The 20,943-nt window shown below is 39.9% G+C and overlaps 1 protein-coding gene and 1 pseudogene across 1 annotated transcript in view; one reads left to right on the top strand and one right to left on the bottom strand.

Moving 5' to 3' along the window:
• Positions 1-2,725, bottom strand: part of LOC107564162 (sialoadhesin-like) — a 57,003-nt gene extending 54,278 nt beyond the window's left edge. The window contains exons 1-3 of the mRNA XM_016249171.1: positions 2,602-2,725; positions 2,326-2,415; positions 2,146-2,244 (exon numbers count right to left, since the gene is read on the bottom strand). Coding sequence (XP_016104657.1) covers positions 2,146-2,244; positions 2,326-2,415; positions 2,602-2,725 — 313 coding nt within the window. The remainder of the gene's footprint in view (positions 1-2,145; positions 2,245-2,325; positions 2,416-2,601) is intronic.
• A 2,402-nt stretch (positions 2,726-5,127) lies between these two features.
• Positions 5,128-20,943, top strand: part of LOC107564161 (histone H1-like) — a 35,506-nt pseudogene continuing 19,690 nt past the window's right edge.

The raw sequence follows: 20,943 nt of genomic DNA, 5'->3' as shown, positions 1-20,943 counted from the left end.
ATCACAGTTTTTTGATCCTGACACAAAATGACCAGCTAACATTAATTGACTAATCATATCAGCAGCACATGTGAAAGTGTGAATGAGTACTAGTCAGGTGAAATCACTATCATACTAATTAGACTGTAAGAGCAGACTGATTGCTATAAAAGGAGGGAAGAAGCGCTTCCAATCATTGTGTTCTTGTTAGCAACGGTTACCTCTAAAGAAACATGTGCAGCCATCATCTCTTTGCATCAAAATGGCCTCATATACAAGGAAATTGCTACAAAGAATATTGCACCTGAAAGAGCCATTTACCGGATCATCAAGAACTTTAAGGAGAGAGGTTTGACTGCAGTGAAGAAGTCTTCAGGACGTCCCAGAGTGTCCAGCAAGCGGCAGGACCGTCTCCTCCTGAGGAGTCAGCTACGGATTTGTGCGTCCAGCAGTGCAGAGCTTGCTCAGGAATGGCAGCAGGTTGGTGTGAGAGCATCTGCACACACAATGAGGCCAAGAGTTTTGGACAACGGCCTGGTGTCAAGAAGGGCAGTTAAGAAGCCACTTCTCTCCAAGAAAGAAGGACAGACTGAAATTCTGCAGGAAGTACAAGGACTGAACAGCAGAAGACTGGTGCAAAGATATTTTCTCTGGTTAAGCTCCCTTCTGACTGTTTGGGACATCTAGAAAATCGATTTTTCGGAGAAGAAAAGGTGAACGCTACCATGAGTCCTGTGTTGTGCCAGAATAAAGAATGGTATCAAAACGTCCTGCAAGAGCGACTTTCAACGATCCATGAGCAATTTGGTGATCCGTGCATTTACCAGCATGATGGAGCACCATGTCACAAAGCAAGAGTGATAAAGAAGTGGCTCGAAGATCATTACATTGAAATTGTGGATCCGTGGCCAGGCAACTCCCCGGATCTCAATCCCATAGAGAACCTGTGGTCAGTCCTCAAAAGGCGAGTGGACAAGCAGAAGCCCACAAATTGTGATCAACTCTAAGAACTAATACGGCAAGAATGGATCGCCATCAGTCAGAATTTGGCCCAGAATCTAATATCCAGCATGCCAGAGCAAATTGCAGAGGCTATGAAGAACAAGGGTCAACACTGTAAATATTGACTCATTCTATTTTTATTTTTTTTGCCAATGAAAGCCTTTAAAACCTATGATATGCTTATCCATGTTTTTCAGTATACCATCAAAACGTGGAAAAATAATCTACAAATACTGAAGCAGCAAACTTTGCAAAACACATTTGTCACTGCTAAAATTAACAATGAGAATTTTGGCCATGACTGTGCAAAACCGCTGTTTTAAATTGTAACAATATTTCATATTACCGCTGTTTGTGTAGGGGGGGGTGCTCGGGGGGGGGTGCTCGTCTTTGTCACCCATGATTAGTTTGCATCCCTGGGTACTGTGTGTTGCTGCCAGTGGGGAGCCCACAAATCAATATAAATAAATATCATTACATTATTTATTTAGCATTTCTACGTTAAATTAGTTGAGTTAACATAATTAGTTGTCAACTAATAAAACTAGTAAAGCTGATAAAAACATACCTCAGGTCAACAATGAACCAAGAGGCTGTCAGCAGCTGGCACTAATTTCAATTGAACGGAACATATGAAGGTCTTTGGATATGAAGGACATAGTGACAGCATTTGCTGTAGCTAAGGCTCGTAAGCACCATTTTTAAGGTGACAATCTGTTACTTTGAATATGAAGATTGTACTGTATTTTCAAGATTGTATTGTATCTTCTGCCATAAAGATTGAAATTTATGTTCTATTAAATGTGTTTTAACCACTTTTTGTATGTTGTATAAATATATATATATATATAGGTAACAAAGATATATTAACAAAATAATCTTTTAGAATGGCCTCATCTATTAATTTTGCCTGGGGCCCCCACTTCATCTTGGTTCGCCTCTGTAAACACGTACTTATTGAGACTGTTGTCTTTTGTGATCATAAACAGATTAATATTCTCGGTCACTGTGCTCACAGCTGATCCAATATCTGTTACAAACTCTTAACTAGAACACAATCAGACTAGCAGCGTTATAGGTGAGACCAACTAAGATCAGGTTTACCTGTTATCTACTCAACCTGTTTGTGTTGGAATGATGTGAGGAGAAGATGAACACACTCACCTGATACTGTCAGTGTGACTCCATCACTCATCTGTGAGTACTGCGGGTCTCTTGACTGAACTCCTCCACAGCTGTACACACCTCCATAAGACCAATACACTGATGGGATTTTATAGATCTGTTTATGTCTTGTGTCGTAAACTTCTTGTTTTTCTTTATACCAGCTGTACTGCCAGTCACCTGTCTCCTGTATGTCACATGTGAGAGTGACCGTCTCTCCTCTGAACACATTTTCATCAGGATGAACATGAACTACAGGTTTGGGTCTCACTGTGAAATGACCAAACAATATATTTTAGATGATTTGTGAAACCTTAATGTTTTTTTTTTTTCTAATTTGACATTCAGCGTTAGTGACTGTGCATTGTTAATGTATGACAGCAACTGTCATGTTTATAACAAACACATCAAGTTGTCTTCCATTGAAAAAAGTATAGAAAGTAAAAGAGCGCTGACCTCTTACTGTTATCTCAACTGCACTACTGTACTCGCTGTAGTATTCTCCTCGTTGTGCTCTGCACCAGTATCTTCCTCCAGCAGAGACGCTCACATACTTGATTATTTTAGTTGCATCACCCATGGATTCAGGGTCTGAGTCTTTTTTCCAGTGAATTGTCCATCCAGTTGACTGTCTCACATCACAGCTCAGAGTAACTGTGTCTCCAGTGAACGCTGAACTCTGAGGATTTACAGTCAGAGTCGGCTGCAGTTTATCTGTGAGTGGACAGTGATGCAGTGTTGAGTTCATTTATATGTGTTATTGGTAATTCATTCATTCATTCATTCATTCAATGGAAAACAATGATGTTATTTGTTAAGGAAGGAAGGAAAGGACCTGATGTGTGGTGAAGTACTGTATGGTGTCCCATACTCAGAATTTGTGCTATGCATTTAACTCATCCAAGTGCACACACACAGCAGTGAGTAGTGAACACACACACACACACACACACACACTTGTCTGGTCACACTGTAAAAAATAAGCGTAATTTTAACTGTAACATTTCATAAAAACGCTACAGAAAAAAACTGTTAATAGGTTAACAGTAAGTTCCCGTACTATATACAGGGAAAAACAGTAAAATATCTAACTAGACATTTTACAGTAAAATGCTGTTAATTTTACAGTTTTTAGAAGTAAAAATAACAAATCAATGTATAATTTACAGTCAAAAACTGTAAACTGATATTACCAGAATTCCCTGCATGACACTCCACATTTGAAAGTATTTTGTTTAAATAATCATGCTTTTTTAATAGTTTTTGTTATTAGTTATGTATATTTGGGCTTTATGTTACATGTTCTGTTGTTTAATGAAAGTTTAATGCATTATTTAAGTATCATGTGTGTTACCATGATGGTGTTATGTGTTTGCATGAATGACTCTGTGCACCTTCTATATATTAGTATATACTTCTGCTTGTGGCGAAGCTACTTGTGATGAGCTTTGATTCTTCATGTGGCTTTCTCTTTTACCACCTGCATTATTATGGTGGTTGTCAGTATGTTAAAGGTACAAAACAGATTTTAATAGCAGTGTGCATTGTTGAATTTACTGGTTTACATTCAAATTTTCTTGTTTGTAAATTACAGTTTTATATTGTAAAATTTACGTTTTTTGGCCGTAAATGTGTTAATAGTTTTTCTGTATTTTTTACAAAATTATTCTGGCAACCACAGCTGCCAAAATTATTTTGTAAAAACTACAGATTTTTTTTTTACAGTGCAGCTATACTTGTGGGGACTCTCCATATGTATAATTGTTTTTCTACTGTACAGACCGTCTATTCTATTGCCCTACACCGACCCTACCCCTAAACCTACCCCTCACAGGAAACTTTGTGCATTTTTAGATTTTCAAAAAAATTAATTATGTGTGATTTATTAGCTTGTTTACCCATGGGGATCTCAATTTAGGTCCCCACCGTGACACGAGTCACCATGAGTCTGTGTGTATTCAGGTTTAAGTCCCCACCAGAATAGAAAAACAGGTATACACACACACACACACACACACACACACACACAGAGTGAACACTGAACACACACCTTTATCTCCATTAATGATTGTTACTGTCAGTTAAAATAATTCATATTATTCAGGCTTACTACAGTATAGTAAGGCAAGGTTATTACATTAGCCTTTATACTAAAAATGTGATTTATTTTGTAGGCCAATTAGATTGCAAATGTGTATTTGTTAGCTTATAGGTTTGTCATGAACATGTATACAATTTGCAGGCATTAGATGTGTAATGACTAATTGTTTGTTTGTTTTTATTCAGCTCTTACAGTTTTTTTTTTGGAAATTAAATCCTTTATAAACATCAGTTCCTGAGAGTAAACTGCATCTGTTCAGCAGGGAATGCTACAATCACTGTAAATTGATTCAAACCATTTAAGTTCAAAAACTAATATTTATGTTGTCAGTACATTGTGAACTGAACAAATAATATTTCTTCATGCAAAATTAACACGCCGGTGTTACGGAAGAGGCTTGACACAACAGGTTAGTGTATATACAAGTGTTTATTTCGCAGGGAATTCTGGGCGTACTCGGCCCAGCCCAGGAACTGGTTCCAGGAATCCTGGTGGCCATGGCAGAAGGTTCTTAAGAATCGCCCCACCTCCTGAATCTTCCTCTCCGTCTGACCATTCGATTGGGGATGGTATCCGGACGAGAGGCTTACGGTCACACCTAGGAGGTTAAAGGCATTCCATACCTTGGAGATAAACTGGTGTCCCCGGTCGGAGACAATGTCTTCAGGAAGTCCATGGTATCGGAAGACGTGATTGAATAGCAGCTCAGCAGTTTCTAGGGCCGTGGGGAGACTAGCAGGGAGATAATAAAAGCAATTTTAGAGGTGTCGGTGGGGTATGAATGTGGTTGCATTTTAAAGGTGAGATTGCACTGGAGGAGAAATCCGTTGCACTCCTCCGCCGAACCAGAGTAGGGCGCCGGTCGGGCCATGGGACTAGCGATGGTGGTAGGCGAAGAAATGCTGGTTGGGATGGAAGAGGTGATGGGTGGTGATGGCGGCGGTGCCGGTGGATCTCGTAGCACTCGCTGTAGCGAGTCTATGAGCTCCTGGAAAGGATCGGGGTAACTCATCTGTGCCGTCAGTGTCGGTCCGGTCTTCTGTTACGGAAGAGGCTTGACACAACAGGTTAGTGTATACACAAGTGTTTATTGTTGGTCACAGTGAGTACTGGTGTAGTCCGGAGGAAGTGAGGGTGAGGGAAAGGTCCGTGAAGTAATGCACGAAGTATTCAAAGGTAATCAGTAGCAAAGTCAGTGAGTCCTCTACGTATGAACGAGACCGGACAGTGAGGGTGTCTGAGGTGTGTGCTTTTATGCAGGCTGGTAATGAGGTGCTTGATTGGTGACAGGTGCGGGTGCTTAGAACTCAGGTGAGAGGGATTGTTGTGATTGGGTGGTGGCAGAGCCTGGTCGATCTGTTACAGCAGGAGAACATCAACATGTTTTAGTCCGTCCTCAAGCTAAACACAGACTTTATTCTACAGCACATTTGCAACCCACAAAACTCAACAGAAACTATATTAAACCCCACACAACAGAACATTAATCACAGATCTTCCTCATATTCAAAAACAAAACAAACAACAACAAACAAGCAGACGCTAAATCATTTTAACATTTATTCTCTGAGTTTACACAACTATTTTCTTATAAGTGCAATGAACTTTCACTAATAGTTGAGTGAAATTCATTAATTTCATATTTTTTTATTTGACTTAGGTTTATTGATATTACTGCATTTTTTTTCAGCTGCATTTTGAAAGTGCTGGCTTATGCTGAACGCAAATTCAGTAAGATTGTTATTCACGTTGGCGCTAATGATGTTCGACTTCGCCAGTCGGAGATCACTAAAAATAACTTTAAGAGGTGTGTGAACTTGCATGTAGGATGTCTGACACTGTAATATGCTCTGGTCCTCTCCCTGCTTACCGTGGCGATGAGATACATAGCAAACTGTCATCACTCAATGGCTGGATGTCTAAGTGGTGCTCGCAGAATAAAATTTATTTCATAGACAATTGGCCGAGTTTTTGGGGTACACCTGACCTGTTGAAAAGAGATGGTCTTCATCCCTACTGGGGTGGTGCCGCTCTTCTCTCTAGAAATATGGCACATAGTCTTAGAGTTTGCACTTGACTAACTGGGGCTCAGGTCAGGAAGCAGACATACTGGCTAAACCGACTGTCTTTTAGCCGCCACATGTCACAGAAGTCAGTTAATTCTCAGCCCATAGAGACTCTTTCACCTAGATATCATACTATAAAGACTGTGTCTGTTCCCTGAACTAGCAAATACAAAAAAGCGTCCAAAACAATTTAAGGGTAACAATTTAATTGATGATAAACAAAAAACAAATATAATACAGATAAACAAATGATAAAGCTTGGCTTAATGAATATTAGATTTAGACACTTTTTCTAAATGATATGATCACAGATCATAACTTAGATGTGCTCTGTTTGACAGAAACCTGGCTAAAACCAGATGATTACTTTATTTTAAATGAGTCCACCGCCCAAGATTACTGTTAAAAACATGAGCTGCATCCAAAAAGTAAAGAGGGAGGTGTTGCTACAATTTATATTCATATTTTCAGTATTTCTCAGAGGTCTGATTTCAAGTATAAATAGTTTTAAGTAATAGTTCTTCATATAACATTACCCAGAGAAACACGTGTCAATGATAAATCCCGTGATGTTTGTACTGGCTACTGTATACAGGCCACCAGGGCACCATACAGACTTAATTGTTGCTGATTTTAATATCCATGTTGATAATGAAAAAGATGCATTGGGATCAGCATTTATAGACATTCTGAATGTCGTTGGGGTTAGACAACACGTGTCAGGGCCTACTCATTGTCGTAATCATACTTTAGATTTAATACTGTCACATGGAATTGATTTTAATGGCATTGAAATTCTGCAGCAGAGTGATGATATCTCGGATCATTATCTAGTCTCATGTATACTCCACATAGCTAAAGCTGCAAATTCAACTCATTGTTACAAATATGGTAGAACCATCACTTCTACCACAAAAAGCTGCTTTGTAAATAATTTTCCTGACTTGTCTCAATTCCTCAGCAAATCCAATAGCTCAGACAAACTTGATGGTGTAACAGAAACTATTGACTCTCTCTTGTCTAGCACTTTAGATACGGTTGGCCCTTTACGCTTAAAGAAGAATAAGGAAAACCGTCTCACACCGTGGTATAATGAGCACACTCGTACCTTAAAGAGAGCAGTCCGGAGAATAGAGCGCAGCTGGAAGAAAGCAAAACTAGAGGTATTTTTTATTGCATGGCGGGGGAGTACTGCTACTTATAGAAAAGCTCTAAAAACTGCTAGATCTACTTACTTCTCATCTCTCTTAGAAGATAAAAAACACAACCCCAGGCATTTATTCAATACAGTGGCTAAATTAATACAAAATAAAGCATCAACAGCACAGCAATAATGAGTTTATGAACTTTTTACTTCCAAGATCAATACTATTAAAGATAACATTCTAATTACAGACCGATCTACTAGAAATACTAGAAAAGCCAGTATCCTCTCAGCTATGTTCCTTCTTAGAGAGAAATGGTATCTGTGAGGATTTCCAGTCAGGATTTAGACCGTATCATAGTACTGAGACTGCTCTCATTAGAGTTACAAATGACCTGCTCTTATAATCCAATCGTGGTTGTATTTATCTTTTAGTGCTACTGGATCTTAGCACTGTGTTTGACACTATCGACCACAACATTCTTTTGAGTAGACTACAAAATTATGTTGGCATTAGTGGAATTGCTAGATATCATACCGATCACAAGTACAGTATGGAGTACCACAAGGCTCAGTTCTAGGACCGCTGCTTTCACCCTTTACATGTTACCCTTGGGAGATATCATCAAGAAACTTGATGTTAGTGGTCACTGTTATGCTGATGACACTCAACTCTATATTTTGTCATGGCCCGATGAAACATACAAATTCACAAAACTAACGGAATGCATAGTCGATATAAAAAAACTGGATGACTAGTAATTTCCTGCTGCTAAATTCTGAAAAAACAGAGGTTTTAATTATTGGACCAAAAACCTCTGCATGTAATAACCTAAAACACTGGCTGCTCTGTTAGTTCTTCATCATCAGTTAGGAACCTAGGTGTGCTATCTGATAGCAATCTTTCCTTTGAAAACCATGTTTCTAGCATTTTTAAAACCAAATCTAAATTACGACCTATGCTCTCAATGTCAAATACAGAAACGTTAATTCATGCTTTCATGACCTCAAGGTTAGATCATTGTAATGATTTATTGGGTGGTTGCTCTGTGCGCTTAATAAACAAACTCCAGCTCATCCAAAATGCAGCAGCTAAAGTTCTTACTAGAACCAGGAAGTATGACCATAGTAGCCTGGTTCCTTCAACTCTGCACCGGCTCCCTATTGAACAATGAATACATTTTAAAATCTTGCTAATTACTTATAAAGCCCTGAATGGTTTAGCTCCTCAATACTTGAGCGAGCTTGTATTGCATTATTGTCCTTCACGTCCACTGCAATCTCAAAACTCTGGCCATTTGATAATACCTAGAATATCAAACTCAACTGCGGGTGGCAGATCCTTTTCCTATTTAGCGCCCAAAATCTGGAACAATCTACCTAGCATTGTCAATTTAAATCTAGATTAAAGACCCATCTCTTTAACCTGGCATACACAAAAAACACTATCGCATTTCTATAATAATAAACAAGGATCCAGCAGCTGTTCAAGTGGACACTGGCCAGGTATGGACACCGGAATAATTTTATAAGCCCATCAACAAGGCACGTAAACATTGGAGAACTGTATTCGAGATTTACTGGACATTATTTTGATAGAGTATTTTTTTGTGATGGCGTTCATCGCTTATGCGCGAGGGTCCGTGTTTATCACTCAGCCAGTTTTTGGATTATGCTTTGTTGACTGTTGGCTCTCTATTCACTGTGGGTGTCGCGGAGGAGGAACGAGACATTGAATCCGGGCCAGCAATGGCATGAGGTTTTGTCAGTCACAAGCTCAGGGACATTCAAGTATACTGATTGCAAAATGGCAGAGACTACAATGCTCCGTCATGTCACTGCTGCCCTTCATGAGTCAAATCAAGTCATCGCTGATCATTCTGAGTCAAGTCAAGTCATCACTGATCGTCATGAGGCAAGTCAAGTCACAGTTGATCTTCTTAAGTCAAGTCAAGTCACAGTTGATCTTCTTAAGTCAAGTCAAGTCACATTTGATCTTCATGAGCCAAGTCAAGTCACAACTGATCTTCATGAGTCAAGTCACAGTCAATCGTCATGAGTCAAGTCTAGTCACAGCTGATCTTCATGAGGCAAGTCAAGTCAAAGTTGATCGTCATGAGTCAAGTCACAGCTGATCTTCCTGAGTCAAGTCAAGTCACAGCTGATCTTCATGAGTCAAGTCATAACAAGTCACAGCTTCCATTCATGAGTCATGTAAAATCTCAGCTGATCTGCCAGAGCCTTGTCACGTCACAGCTGATCTCCCAGAGTCCGGTTACTTCCTGTCTGCTGCACCCACAAGTCCGAGGTCAGTTCGTCTGTACTCCCGACTGGTATCTTGTGTGGAGGATCCACCGCTGGTGTCAGCAGTCACAGCTGGTATCCCCAAACCCACTCACTTTGGCCTTCCTGTTCCTGAACTGATTCCCCTGTCTGAAGCCCTTCCCTTGATGGGGATCGCTTTATGGTGTGTTTGAGCTGCATACACCACCGCAGAACGAGGCACTCGCTTCAGCTCCTTGCGTGGTGGTGGCGCCCAGCAATGCACTCTCAGCCTGTCATGTTGCGGTCGAAGAGACAGTTACTGTACTCTCCCTGTTTCCTGATGTTACTGCTGTGAACCTCCAGATGTGTCAGTGGTATCCATTTATGAACTCTCTGCCTGCCCAGCCACGGCCAAGGAGGCCGTTTATTAACTCTCTGACTGTCCTGTTACGATCAAGGAGGCCGCTTATGAGTTCTCTGCCTGTCCTGTCACGGCTATGGAGGCCGCCTGTGTTTGTCCTGTCGTGGTCATAGGGACCGTTGTTGAACTCCATACCTGTCCTGTTACGGAGAATGTTAATGAACTCTCCCTGTTTCCTGTTGGTACTGCTGGAGAACCTCCAGAGGTGGCGGCATCTGCTGCAGAACCTCCAGAGGTGTCAGTGGTACCCACTTATGAACATTTGTCCTGCTCTGAACCTGTCAAGGCCTTTCCTGAACTCACTGTTTGCCCTGCCATGACCAGTAAGGCCAACCATGAGCTCTCAAATTACTCTGTCATTTCCAAGGAAGCTGTTTCTGAGCTCTTTGCCTGTCCCGTTATGGCTAGCCAGGACATTTCTGAACTCTTAATTTGTCCTGTCCTGTGTTAGTTTCGTTGACGAATAATTTTCGTCATAATTCTCGTCAACGACATTTATTTCACTGATGACAACGAGACAGTAACGAACTAAAACTCTTTTTGAATGACAAAAAGTATGACGAATATTTATTGACATTTTAGTCAACGAATAAAAATGAGAAGAAAATGTTAGGGAGGGACGATTTGGAAAGAGATTCATTCAGAACGAATCTGCTGCGTGGTTCGGAGGTTAGATGTGTACTTATGAACCGGCGGGACATAAGCTAACATACACTTGCTGCATGTCGCATAAAACAAAAAAAAAAAGTCAATATGTGGGAGTAAGAGAAGAGCAGACATATGGATACATCTGACGACGCAAGAGAGAACTAATTTCGGTACGGTTTTCTGAGCGCAGACACTGAAGCATACACACGCAGGAAGCGCGTCTCACAGCGCGCGAGTACTCTTTTGTGTCGGATGAATGGAGAATGTATTTCAACAAAATGATGTTGAATCGTCCGTTTTGACAAGCATTCACATAAACACCCTTGATTACGTCTTAAGTGAATGTAAACAGTAGGGAGAACATGTATCAGTACATTGCATCCATTGCAGCTGTGCATTCGGTTTTAAAGGGACAGCAGCCTAATTTACGTGCAATTGTCCGAGTCATTTCAATTCAAAATTCAATCAATTCAAGCAACAAAAGAAAGACAGAAAATCATTCACTGCTCTTGACTGAAAAACATTAGTAGCCCTAAAGATTAATCTAAATTCATTTATATAAATAAATATGTCTGCTTGAAAGAATGAAGAATATGGTAAACAAGTTGCTATAAAGAATGCATAATTAGCCTATATAACCATTGGCACTTCATTAAAAAGAAGACCATGTTCTTGTTCTTTATGAGAAGTGGTTTTATTTAATTTGAACATAAAGGCATGTTGTGTGTCACCGCAGTTAAATCGGTGTCTATCATGATAAAACCTTAATATCAAACCTATATAATGAGATTGGAAATTTTAGAAATTAATAAATAAATGTACTGTATCTAAACCCATTAGATTTTAGCTGACTAAATTTACTGTAGATTTAGTCGACTAAAATCGTATGATATTTAGTTGACTAAAACTAGATTAAAACTAAAAACAATTCAGATGACTAAAATATGACTAAAACTAAATTGCATTTTAGTCAAAAGGCTATGACTAAAACTAAATCAAAATTTGCAGTCAAAATTAACAAGACAAGACACAAGTTCATGGATGAACTCCGTGGTAGGCTCAGGTCAGAACGAGAGTTCAGGGGCAGCCTTGAACTCTCGTTCTGACCTGAGCCTACCACGGAGGTCATCCATGAACTTGTGTCTTGTCTCGACCAAGCTGTAAAGGCCATTCGGGAACTCTCAACCCTGCTTGTCGCGGCCACTAAGGTCGTAAATGAACTTACTGTATGTGCTGTTAACCCTGTCATTGCCAGAGAGGCCACAGGTGAACTATCTGATTGTTCAGTTCCCACTAATGAATCTGAGTGTGAAGTGTCAGGCCGGTTAGCCATAATCAATACTCTTGACTTTGAATTATCTGTGGGCCCCATTTCAAGTAATATGTCTAATTAACTTTCTGTCAGTCCCGTTTCTGTCAATGAGTCTGATTTTGAACAATCTGTCTGTCTAGTTCCTACGAAGGAGTCTAATTGACCATATGCACGGAGCTCTATTTAGAACTTACGGATAAAGATAAGCCAGCTCATAATCTTCCGGTGAAGCTCTTTTTATATATGTGCTATACTCTCACAGAAACCTCTCCTGCCTCATGTCAGAAACTGAGAAACAAAATAATTGCAACACCATAAATAACGATTGCGGTATTAACATACTGTTTTATGTTATTAAAGAACATATACATTTATATGCAGAGTCTGGTAATCCCAGAAAAGTATGCTACCCAGACACGTAACTGTACATTAAAATGCTGACAAATAAACACTATCGTAACTGTTTAGGCAGTTAGTCTAATCTCTTAAATGACATCGTAATGGTATTCTCGATAATCAATATCTTACCTTGATAGCCATGAATACATTTTTAAAATCTTATAACATTTTAAAGCCGTTATTATTTAAATTCTCATCAGTAAAATTCACTTTATTAAAGGTTCACTTTTCATTCATGTTTTAGGCTTCTCCTTATTTTAATATCTTTGACATTCATCAATTAGTGATGAAAAAAATTGCCGCGCTGGTGGAAACAACACGAGAATGTGCTGCCGCGACTGTCAAGAGTGGCTCGACGGTGTTTAGTGTCCTGCAGCAGCAGCAGCGAGCGTGCCGTTCAAATGCACGCAATAGGCTTAAGCTTGCCGCAAATCACCGGGAAAAGTTAAGTAGTAATTTAAAGCTTTCTATAGATATATTTATCATGTCTCTGAGGCGTGAATTCGCTGAATTTCAGTTCATTTTTGTGAAGTGCTTCTTTTCAAGACCGAAACGGCAGTGTAAAGCACAATTTTGTTGATATTGTGAGTGCACACAAAAAAAGTAGACACTTAGCAGTTCCGAATCATGTATTACTCTTTATGAGCAAAAATGACGCATAGGCTATTTAAAGTTGTTTCCACTGAAAAAAATGCAAGTGATCTCGCTGGCGACTTCATGTACTTCAAAGCACGCTTTAGCTTCCACTCTCCACACAAACTATTGGATATGCGTCTAACAGCGCACATTTATCTAGGTTTAACGTTTAAACATTGTTATTTGAACTGTTTTATATCTATAGATTTTATTTTAGGCAAGTCGTGATGATTTGAGAAGGCTAAACTGATCAAACATTCTATATGACCTATAACAGTCTATGATCAGCTCACTGTCTGCCACTGGGTGCTTGGTCGTTACTTTAAAAAACTAAAACTTATTTAACGAACAAAAATGCTCCAAACGTTTTCCTAAATTAACTTAATAAAAAACGAACGAAATATAGCCTAATCACTTAGCCCTTGGGCTCATTGGCTGCAGCTGCCATTTCAACTCCCTGTTTTTTTCATGTCTTGCTTTTTGATTTATAATAAAATCAATATTACAACAAATTTTAGTCACAAAGTCACTTGTCATTTAAAATAAATAAATAAATAAGGCCAGAAAACCGCCTATAATGCTGGATTATTTAAATACCTACATAGTTAAATACAAATTAAATAAGTATATAATTAAATAGTGCATTCAATATTTTGAAATATTAAAATTTAATAATTTAACTACATCGTTTAAGTTTTATCCAACACAGACTTGTTGCTGCTGTAGTTTTGTTAGTCTGAATTTAGTCTCAATCACTTAATGCACAGCTCTATTTTGACGTCGGCTGGTCAGATGATTCATTCCGTTGCCACTGTCAATCATAGCAATGACTCGCGGCATGATTTAACGGATTCACTCGCGTAAATTTAACATTCGTGTTTGTCATTCCTGAAACGGTATATTTGGACATTTGGTTCTCTTAGACAAACAAAACTTTTCTCCAAATTGTGAATGGATTATGTAATGAAAGGACGCTCCCTTAAGGCACAGTACAGTTAACCGTTAAGCTGGCTTATCTAAAACCAGGAAGTAATCGTGCATATGGTCAATTCTGAACTATTTGTCTCTTCAGTTTAAAACACTGAGCTTGAGTGGGAACAGTTTGTCTATCCTATTCCAGTCAATGGACCCGACTATGAACTGTCTTGTCTGTCTAGTTTCAGTCAGTGAGCCTTTTGATAAACTGTCTGCCCGTTCAGTTGTCACTTGTGTCTCAGTTTTCCCCAGGTCCCAGTCTCTGCCATGGGTTCCTGATCCATCTGCTCCGCCGTGGTGGTCTTCTGCTCCGCCGTAATGGTCTTCTGCTCCGTCTGCTCTGTACTGGTGGACGCCTGCTCCGCCGTGGTGGTCCTCTGCTCCGCCCTGGTGGGCTTCTGCTCCGTCTGCTCCACCCTTGTGGTCTTCTACTCTGTCTGCTCCGCTGGCTTCGCCCTGGCTACCTGCTTCGCCAGTTCCGCCATGGTTCCCTGCTCCGCCCTGGCTTCCTGCTTCGCCGGCATCACCCTGGTTCTCTGCTCCACCCTGGTTCCCTGTTCCGCCCTGGCTTTCTGCTTCGCTGTTTCCACCTGGGTGCCCTGCTCTGCCGGCTCTGCCTAAAACTGACGCTAAACTGCCGAGTATTGTTTAGCGTTTATCACTCACCCAGCGATAGCTACTCTAAGGAGCCAGTTCTTGTTTTCCTAATTTAGTCATAGTCTCGCCTTGCCTGCTTTCCTGTGTTCAGATTCTTGCCTGTGTTTTCGGATTACCCTTTTGTCTTGCTGGTTCGGACTCTGTTTGCCCCTGCCTGGACTATTGCTGTTAACCTGTATTATCTCTTGCCTTGCCCTTTTGGATTACGTTCACCGTCGAATGACCCTTGCCTGTTTCTTGGACTATCTGGTGTCTTGTCCATACCATACCCGTTTGCTGGTGTTCGACCCTGCCTGTGTTTTGACCATGTTTAACCCAGATTCAGTCCATATCTAGACCAGATGGTGGATCAGAATCTAGAGACGACCTCTACAGCCCTGAATGTCAGCAGACACCATGATGACTAGATGCGCCCCAAAGACAGATCCCTTGCGAAGACCTCGTCACCTCCACGACCATCGGCAAAAGACCACAGGAACCAGACAAGACCTCAGTACCTGTGTTGCAGCCTGGAATTAAACCACGCCATGCTGGTTTCGTCTGGCCAGAGGAGAACTGCCCCCCGACTGAGCCTGGTTTCTCCCAATATTTTTTTCTCTATTCTGTCACCAATTTAGTTTTGGTTCATTGCCACTGTCACCTTTTGCCTTGCTTGGCAAAAGCAAGCCAAGACAACTATTCGAGTGCAGACATACAATATGCACACCCTCAAGTTCAGGGGCAATTGTGGCTCCACTAGACACTCCACACGTGTCCTTGACTGCCCTGCACGGCGACAAACATGTCGACGCTGTCAAAAGCTGAACCACTTTGCAAAATGGTGTCGTCTACTTCAGTTCAAACTCCTACACAATGAAACCCACGTGCTAACGCTTCAACCCCTGCCGTTATTCATTCAATAAAAACCAATTCAGCAGGTTTTTCTACGTGCTGTTAATAAAGCGGATTCTTGTATTCCTCTGCTCCTGAACACAGGGGCTAAAGTCTCGCCACTTAATATGCCCACTTACGAACATTTCCAGCCACACTTGCCCCTCCAGCCACCTTTTCTGAATCTAATTGGATATGGAAGTTCTGCAATCAATGTTATTGGTCTTATGCAAGAGCCTGTCCAGTATGGCAACGAGGCCCTGCCAAACTTCCCATTTCACATCACAAACCATGGCAGCAATATCCTTGGATTGGACCTGTTTATGAGTCTGGACTTTTCTCTGCACAGTTCTTCATGCCCTCTAATCCCAACATAGCATCCAGTGATTCTGCAAGCGACAACACTACCACCATCTTCAGCATCGCAAGGCAGGCCTACCAGATCGCACACTTGGCCTGCTCGCTTTCAGGACTACTTAACGTCCTTTCACACTTCACCGGGAGGGGAGGGGAAATGTTGCATGTTTAGTTAGACTTATAATCTGATGTTTCATTAAAGTAATGTGTTTGTTACATTAATAAGATGTAAAGAACGCCAGTCACTTTAACAGTTAAGAATGAGTAATGACTTGACGCTAGAATGTTTTCACGCAGTTCAGTGATGAGAGGGAAGTTGACGAGAACAATAAAAAATAGTCATCTTTACAGACAGAACAGTGACCTTATGGGTTCATTATATTTTATGTACCATGTTTGATGCTAAATTAAATCTATTAAAACGTTTGGTTAATCTATAAATGATACACACTGTTGCCATACATGATACTGTCATGATTATGGTCTTGTGTTTCCCTGTTTTGTGTTTAAGGACTTTTATGTTGAAGCGCTTTTCTGTTCCCATTGTTTTTGTGTTCACTTCCGGTGTTTAGTTCCTGTTTCCCTTGTTGCCTTGCCTTCCTTGTTTGTTTCCATAGTTACCTTCCTCTGTTACCATGGTTACTCATTGTTTACACATTTCCCTTCTTGTCTATCCACCTTTTTCTTCAACGCGGAAGTAAGCCTATGGGTGAGACTTTCGGTTCATTAGCCGCTATAGGTAAATAACGAGGAGAATAACAACGTGCAGTAAACGGTAAAACTGTTTGCACTACAAACCAGTGTGTTCATAATTAAGATAATACATTAAAATAATATGATAAGACACACCAACTTTCAATATCAAGCAGCAAAACGAACTGTTTTGCTCAGCTAAAAATAGCTGGACGGAGTGGACGCAGATGAGACCGGAAGCCAAACCCATAGAATTTACAAATGGCCGCGCCCATTTTTATGACAAGAAAAAGGTGGATATGATCCCCAGTGTTTCTCTTCTTTATTGTCTGGTATGGATGTATGGTGTCCATTTGTTTCAGCTCTTGAATTTGGTTTATCTTTTGTTCACTGCTGGATTTACTTTTGTTGTCTTGTTTAAATAAGCTTTGAACTGCACTTGGTTCCAACATTCTGTTTTACTGAAACAGCCACGTTACAAAAACACCAGACCATTGATAGATCTAGTCGTATTAATTCAGCTTCACCAAGAAACTCATTCACTCGAGGACCATCAAAGACTTTCTGGACGTTTCTTATCTAACTGACCTGCCTGACTTTCCTCGCATTGATTTTCTTCTGCCATGGAATCAACAACCCGTTACAATTTACACTCATCTGTGATGATCCTCGAGGATCACTGAGTGAGTTTCTAGAATTACACTCTTACAACCTTTGTGTGACACTGATGTTAAAGAGGAGAGATGTGGAGAGGAGAGCGATGGGCTCTCCTCCATCTGATTCACTACAGGTTTAATATGATTCAACATTAGATCATCTGAAACAATCATGACACTTACTGTGAACAAGTGTGTTATTGTTTGTTCTTTTTAATTTAACAGTGTTTTACATGTTATGCTGAGAGCTTCAGGGGCTTATAGATTCATTGTCACAACTGGATATTATTCTCATGTAGTAGAGAGAGTTTAGGAAGTTGATGATATTCAACTCACCCGTCACATTGAGAGAAACAGAGTTTGATTGTGATGAGAGTGATCTTCCATCTATGTGTCCTCTACACCAGTACTGATCCTGATCAGACTCAGTAGCTCCTCTGATAGTGAGAGTGTTTCTGTTTACAGTGTAACGCTCAGACGTCTGTGACACTTGAATATGTGTGTTTGCTTTAAACCACTCATATGTCCAGTCTCTGTCAGAATCAATCACACACGTCAGATTGACTGTCTCTCCAGTGAATACTGTATTGTCTGGTGTCTAAAACGGCAATGCCCTCAACAAATTTCTTTCTCATGCCAAACTAATGCAAATAGTAAGCATTAGAAACTGTGATTGTGCACAGCAAAATCAACTGCAGTTGAGTCAGCAGCATCAGAAAAAAAAGTTTCATTATTGTCACATTTGAACATTTTGAGAATGAAGGACAAACACAAAGGATGACCTGCCCCTATCCAGCCTACATAGATAACCCCTCAACCATATGCTCCAGATACACCCGCTGTCAATATGTTCTGTTCCACCACAGACATCACTGACACACACATTGATTGGGCAGATTTTTCATGTAGACTGTGACAAATCAATAGTCACACTTGCTGAGTTTGCAAGCAACTATCCGTCAATACCACTAACCTGCTTCTTCCAATTTAAACAACCAAAAACAGCATAAATAAGACAAAAGTTTTATTTATGAGCAGACATGTTTTCTATTTGTACACAAAGAACAGATAGCTTGTTCTGGTTTGCCAGAAGGTTGCTAATTCAGAACCATGGATAGTGCAATGTTGGGTCACAACCCTGTTCCCTCCAAGCCTGCCGCACGAGTTCTGAAAAGTGAAGCCAATGTGTTTTGATCGTCCCCAGGTGACTGGATGCAGTATAGGTCATAAACCCTACCCTCGCCATGTAATGTAATGGGACCTGAGACAAACTAAACAATCACAATTTTTCTGTCATTTTAGGTAGTTCTTAGCATGCTGATGTATGTTCAAATGTTCGTTTTTCTAATAAGTTTGCCTTTAATTAGTTTTTTGATGCTATAAAAACGGGGTGTGGTGTCATGATTGTGATCTTGCGATTGGGTCTGCGGGAGTTTGGGCAGGACTTTGATACCACGGCTCCACCTCAAGATCACTACCTTTTTCTATGGTTCACTCCAACACAAATGTTCGGCACAAAAATTCAGTCTGGTTTTTGTATGTGATTTGTCTGTTCAAACCAATGCATAAAAATTGGACAGAGGAAAATGTAATTTACATTCTCTGACAGTAGGTGGTGTTTACAGAAAAGCAGCAATACCCCAGTTAAGGCCTGTTAGCAACAAGGATGATAACTAAATCTATGTGAATTGGAAAGTCCACACCACAACTATAACGATAACGACACAGAGGAACAATATTGGGTAACACATTAGTTAATGGACCAGTTCTCACTGTTGCTATACAGTTGCTTATTAGCATGCATATTATCAGCATATTGGCTATTTATTAGTACTTATAAAGCACATACTATACTAATGCTTTATTGTGCATGACTATATTTCAGATCCCTTAATCCAACCCCATACCTAAATTTAACAACTACCTTACTAACTGTTAATAAGCAGCAAATTTGGAGTTTATTGTGGCAAAAGTTACAGTTAATAGTTAGCTAATAGTGAGAAATGGTCCTCAAAATTAAAGTGAGACCCAATATCGTTGGTAACACTTTTCAGGACAATAGTTTTTTTCCCAGTTAATAAATGATAAAAACATTGACAGCCAATCCAAATCCACCTGACTTTAAAGAGCTTTAAGATTTAAAACAGCAGATTGCAAAACTGCAGCATTCTTATAATAAACAAAACAATGTTATCGTGCATTGATGTGGTCAGTAATGTAGTTATCGTTATAGTTATAATTCTTGTTGTTAACAGGCCTTTACTCTAAAAAGAAAGGAAATCAAAAGTATTTACATGTTTTCAAACAGCCATTACAATTGTATTTGCCATGGTGTTCATCAACTAACACCAAATACAAGAGTACAGAGAAGTCGGCTCCGGATTCTTTAGCAAAATACTTTGCTCATTAGTGCCACCAAGCAACTGCACTGACTTCGGGAACTTGAAGTGCAAATCTTATCAGTTGGACAATTTTCTTTTCAATGCGATGAAAAAAAAGACTCGAACACCATGAAGTACTCCGCAAAAAAAAAAAAAGTGGCATTGACAGCATGCATGTGAAACCGCTTTAAAGGGGTAGTATGCCCAAAAATGCAAATTCATAATTTACTCACCCTCTGCTTGTTCCAAACCTGTAAGAGTTTCCTTCTTCTGGTGAACACAAAAGAAGATATTCTGAATAATGTTGGTAACCAAACAGTTGCCAGTAGCCATTGATTTCCATAGTATGGAAGGTAACACTTTAGAATAGGGAACACATATTCTGTTAAGTTTTCCCTTAACAGAGATGATAACTGAATGATAACAGAATTTTCATTTTTGTCCAACCTATCCCTTCAAGGTTGAGAACCTCAGCTATACCAGGTTAGGGGTAAGGGCTAAGTGCCTGGTCTTAAATTTCCATTCATTAATCACATTTATCCAAAGCGGCTCAAAGTGCATTCAAGGTATACAAACCCTTGGAACTGAACCTTTGACACATGGCTAGTGCCGGTCTCTACCAGTTGAGCAACAGGAACAGGTTTTTTGAATGAAATTGAATCAGATGGTTTTTCTGCCAACCAGCAAAGCCATATGGCCTACTCTCCACTGAGCTATTGTTCCTAAATGCTATCCTGTTGTCCATAACATCAGCCATGCATTGCGTAGGAAAGGCTTTTCCGTGAATCAGGCAGACGGCTCGTAGCGGGGAAACTCCGCACCCCTGCTGGTCCCACTGTGTCTGTGCCAGTGTAACCATGACAATGAGGACACATATGGAATGCCAAACCTGACAAAATTAGAAATAAATAAATACATAAATTAAATATACAAATAAATGTAAAAAAGCTCAACTAAATATATAAATAAATATACAAAGAAAAGCAATATATATATATATATATATATATATATATATATAAATAATTTATGTAGTAAAACACTTGCACACCTGTAAACACAGGTTACAAGCAAATATTAGCATTACTGTGATCATTGTTTCATACCACCGATTCTTCACTGGAACAAAACAAACTACAGACTCCAGACCACATCAGGGCTGCGTTCAGCCTCGACAAAACGGTGCAAAATGTTTTTTAAACGGAAACGGTGGTGCG

Source organism: Sinocyclocheilus grahami, unplaced genomic scaffold (genome assembly GCF_001515645.1).
Source record: "Sinocyclocheilus grahami isolate Dianchi unplaced genomic scaffold, SAMN03320097.WGS_v1.1 scaffold914.1, whole genome shotgun sequence".
Taxonomy (NCBI): Eukaryota; Metazoa; Chordata; class Actinopteri; order Cypriniformes; family Cyprinidae; genus Sinocyclocheilus; species Sinocyclocheilus grahami.
Note: the sequence above shows the minus strand (reverse complement) of the source record. Positions and strands in the feature narration are given on the sequence as shown.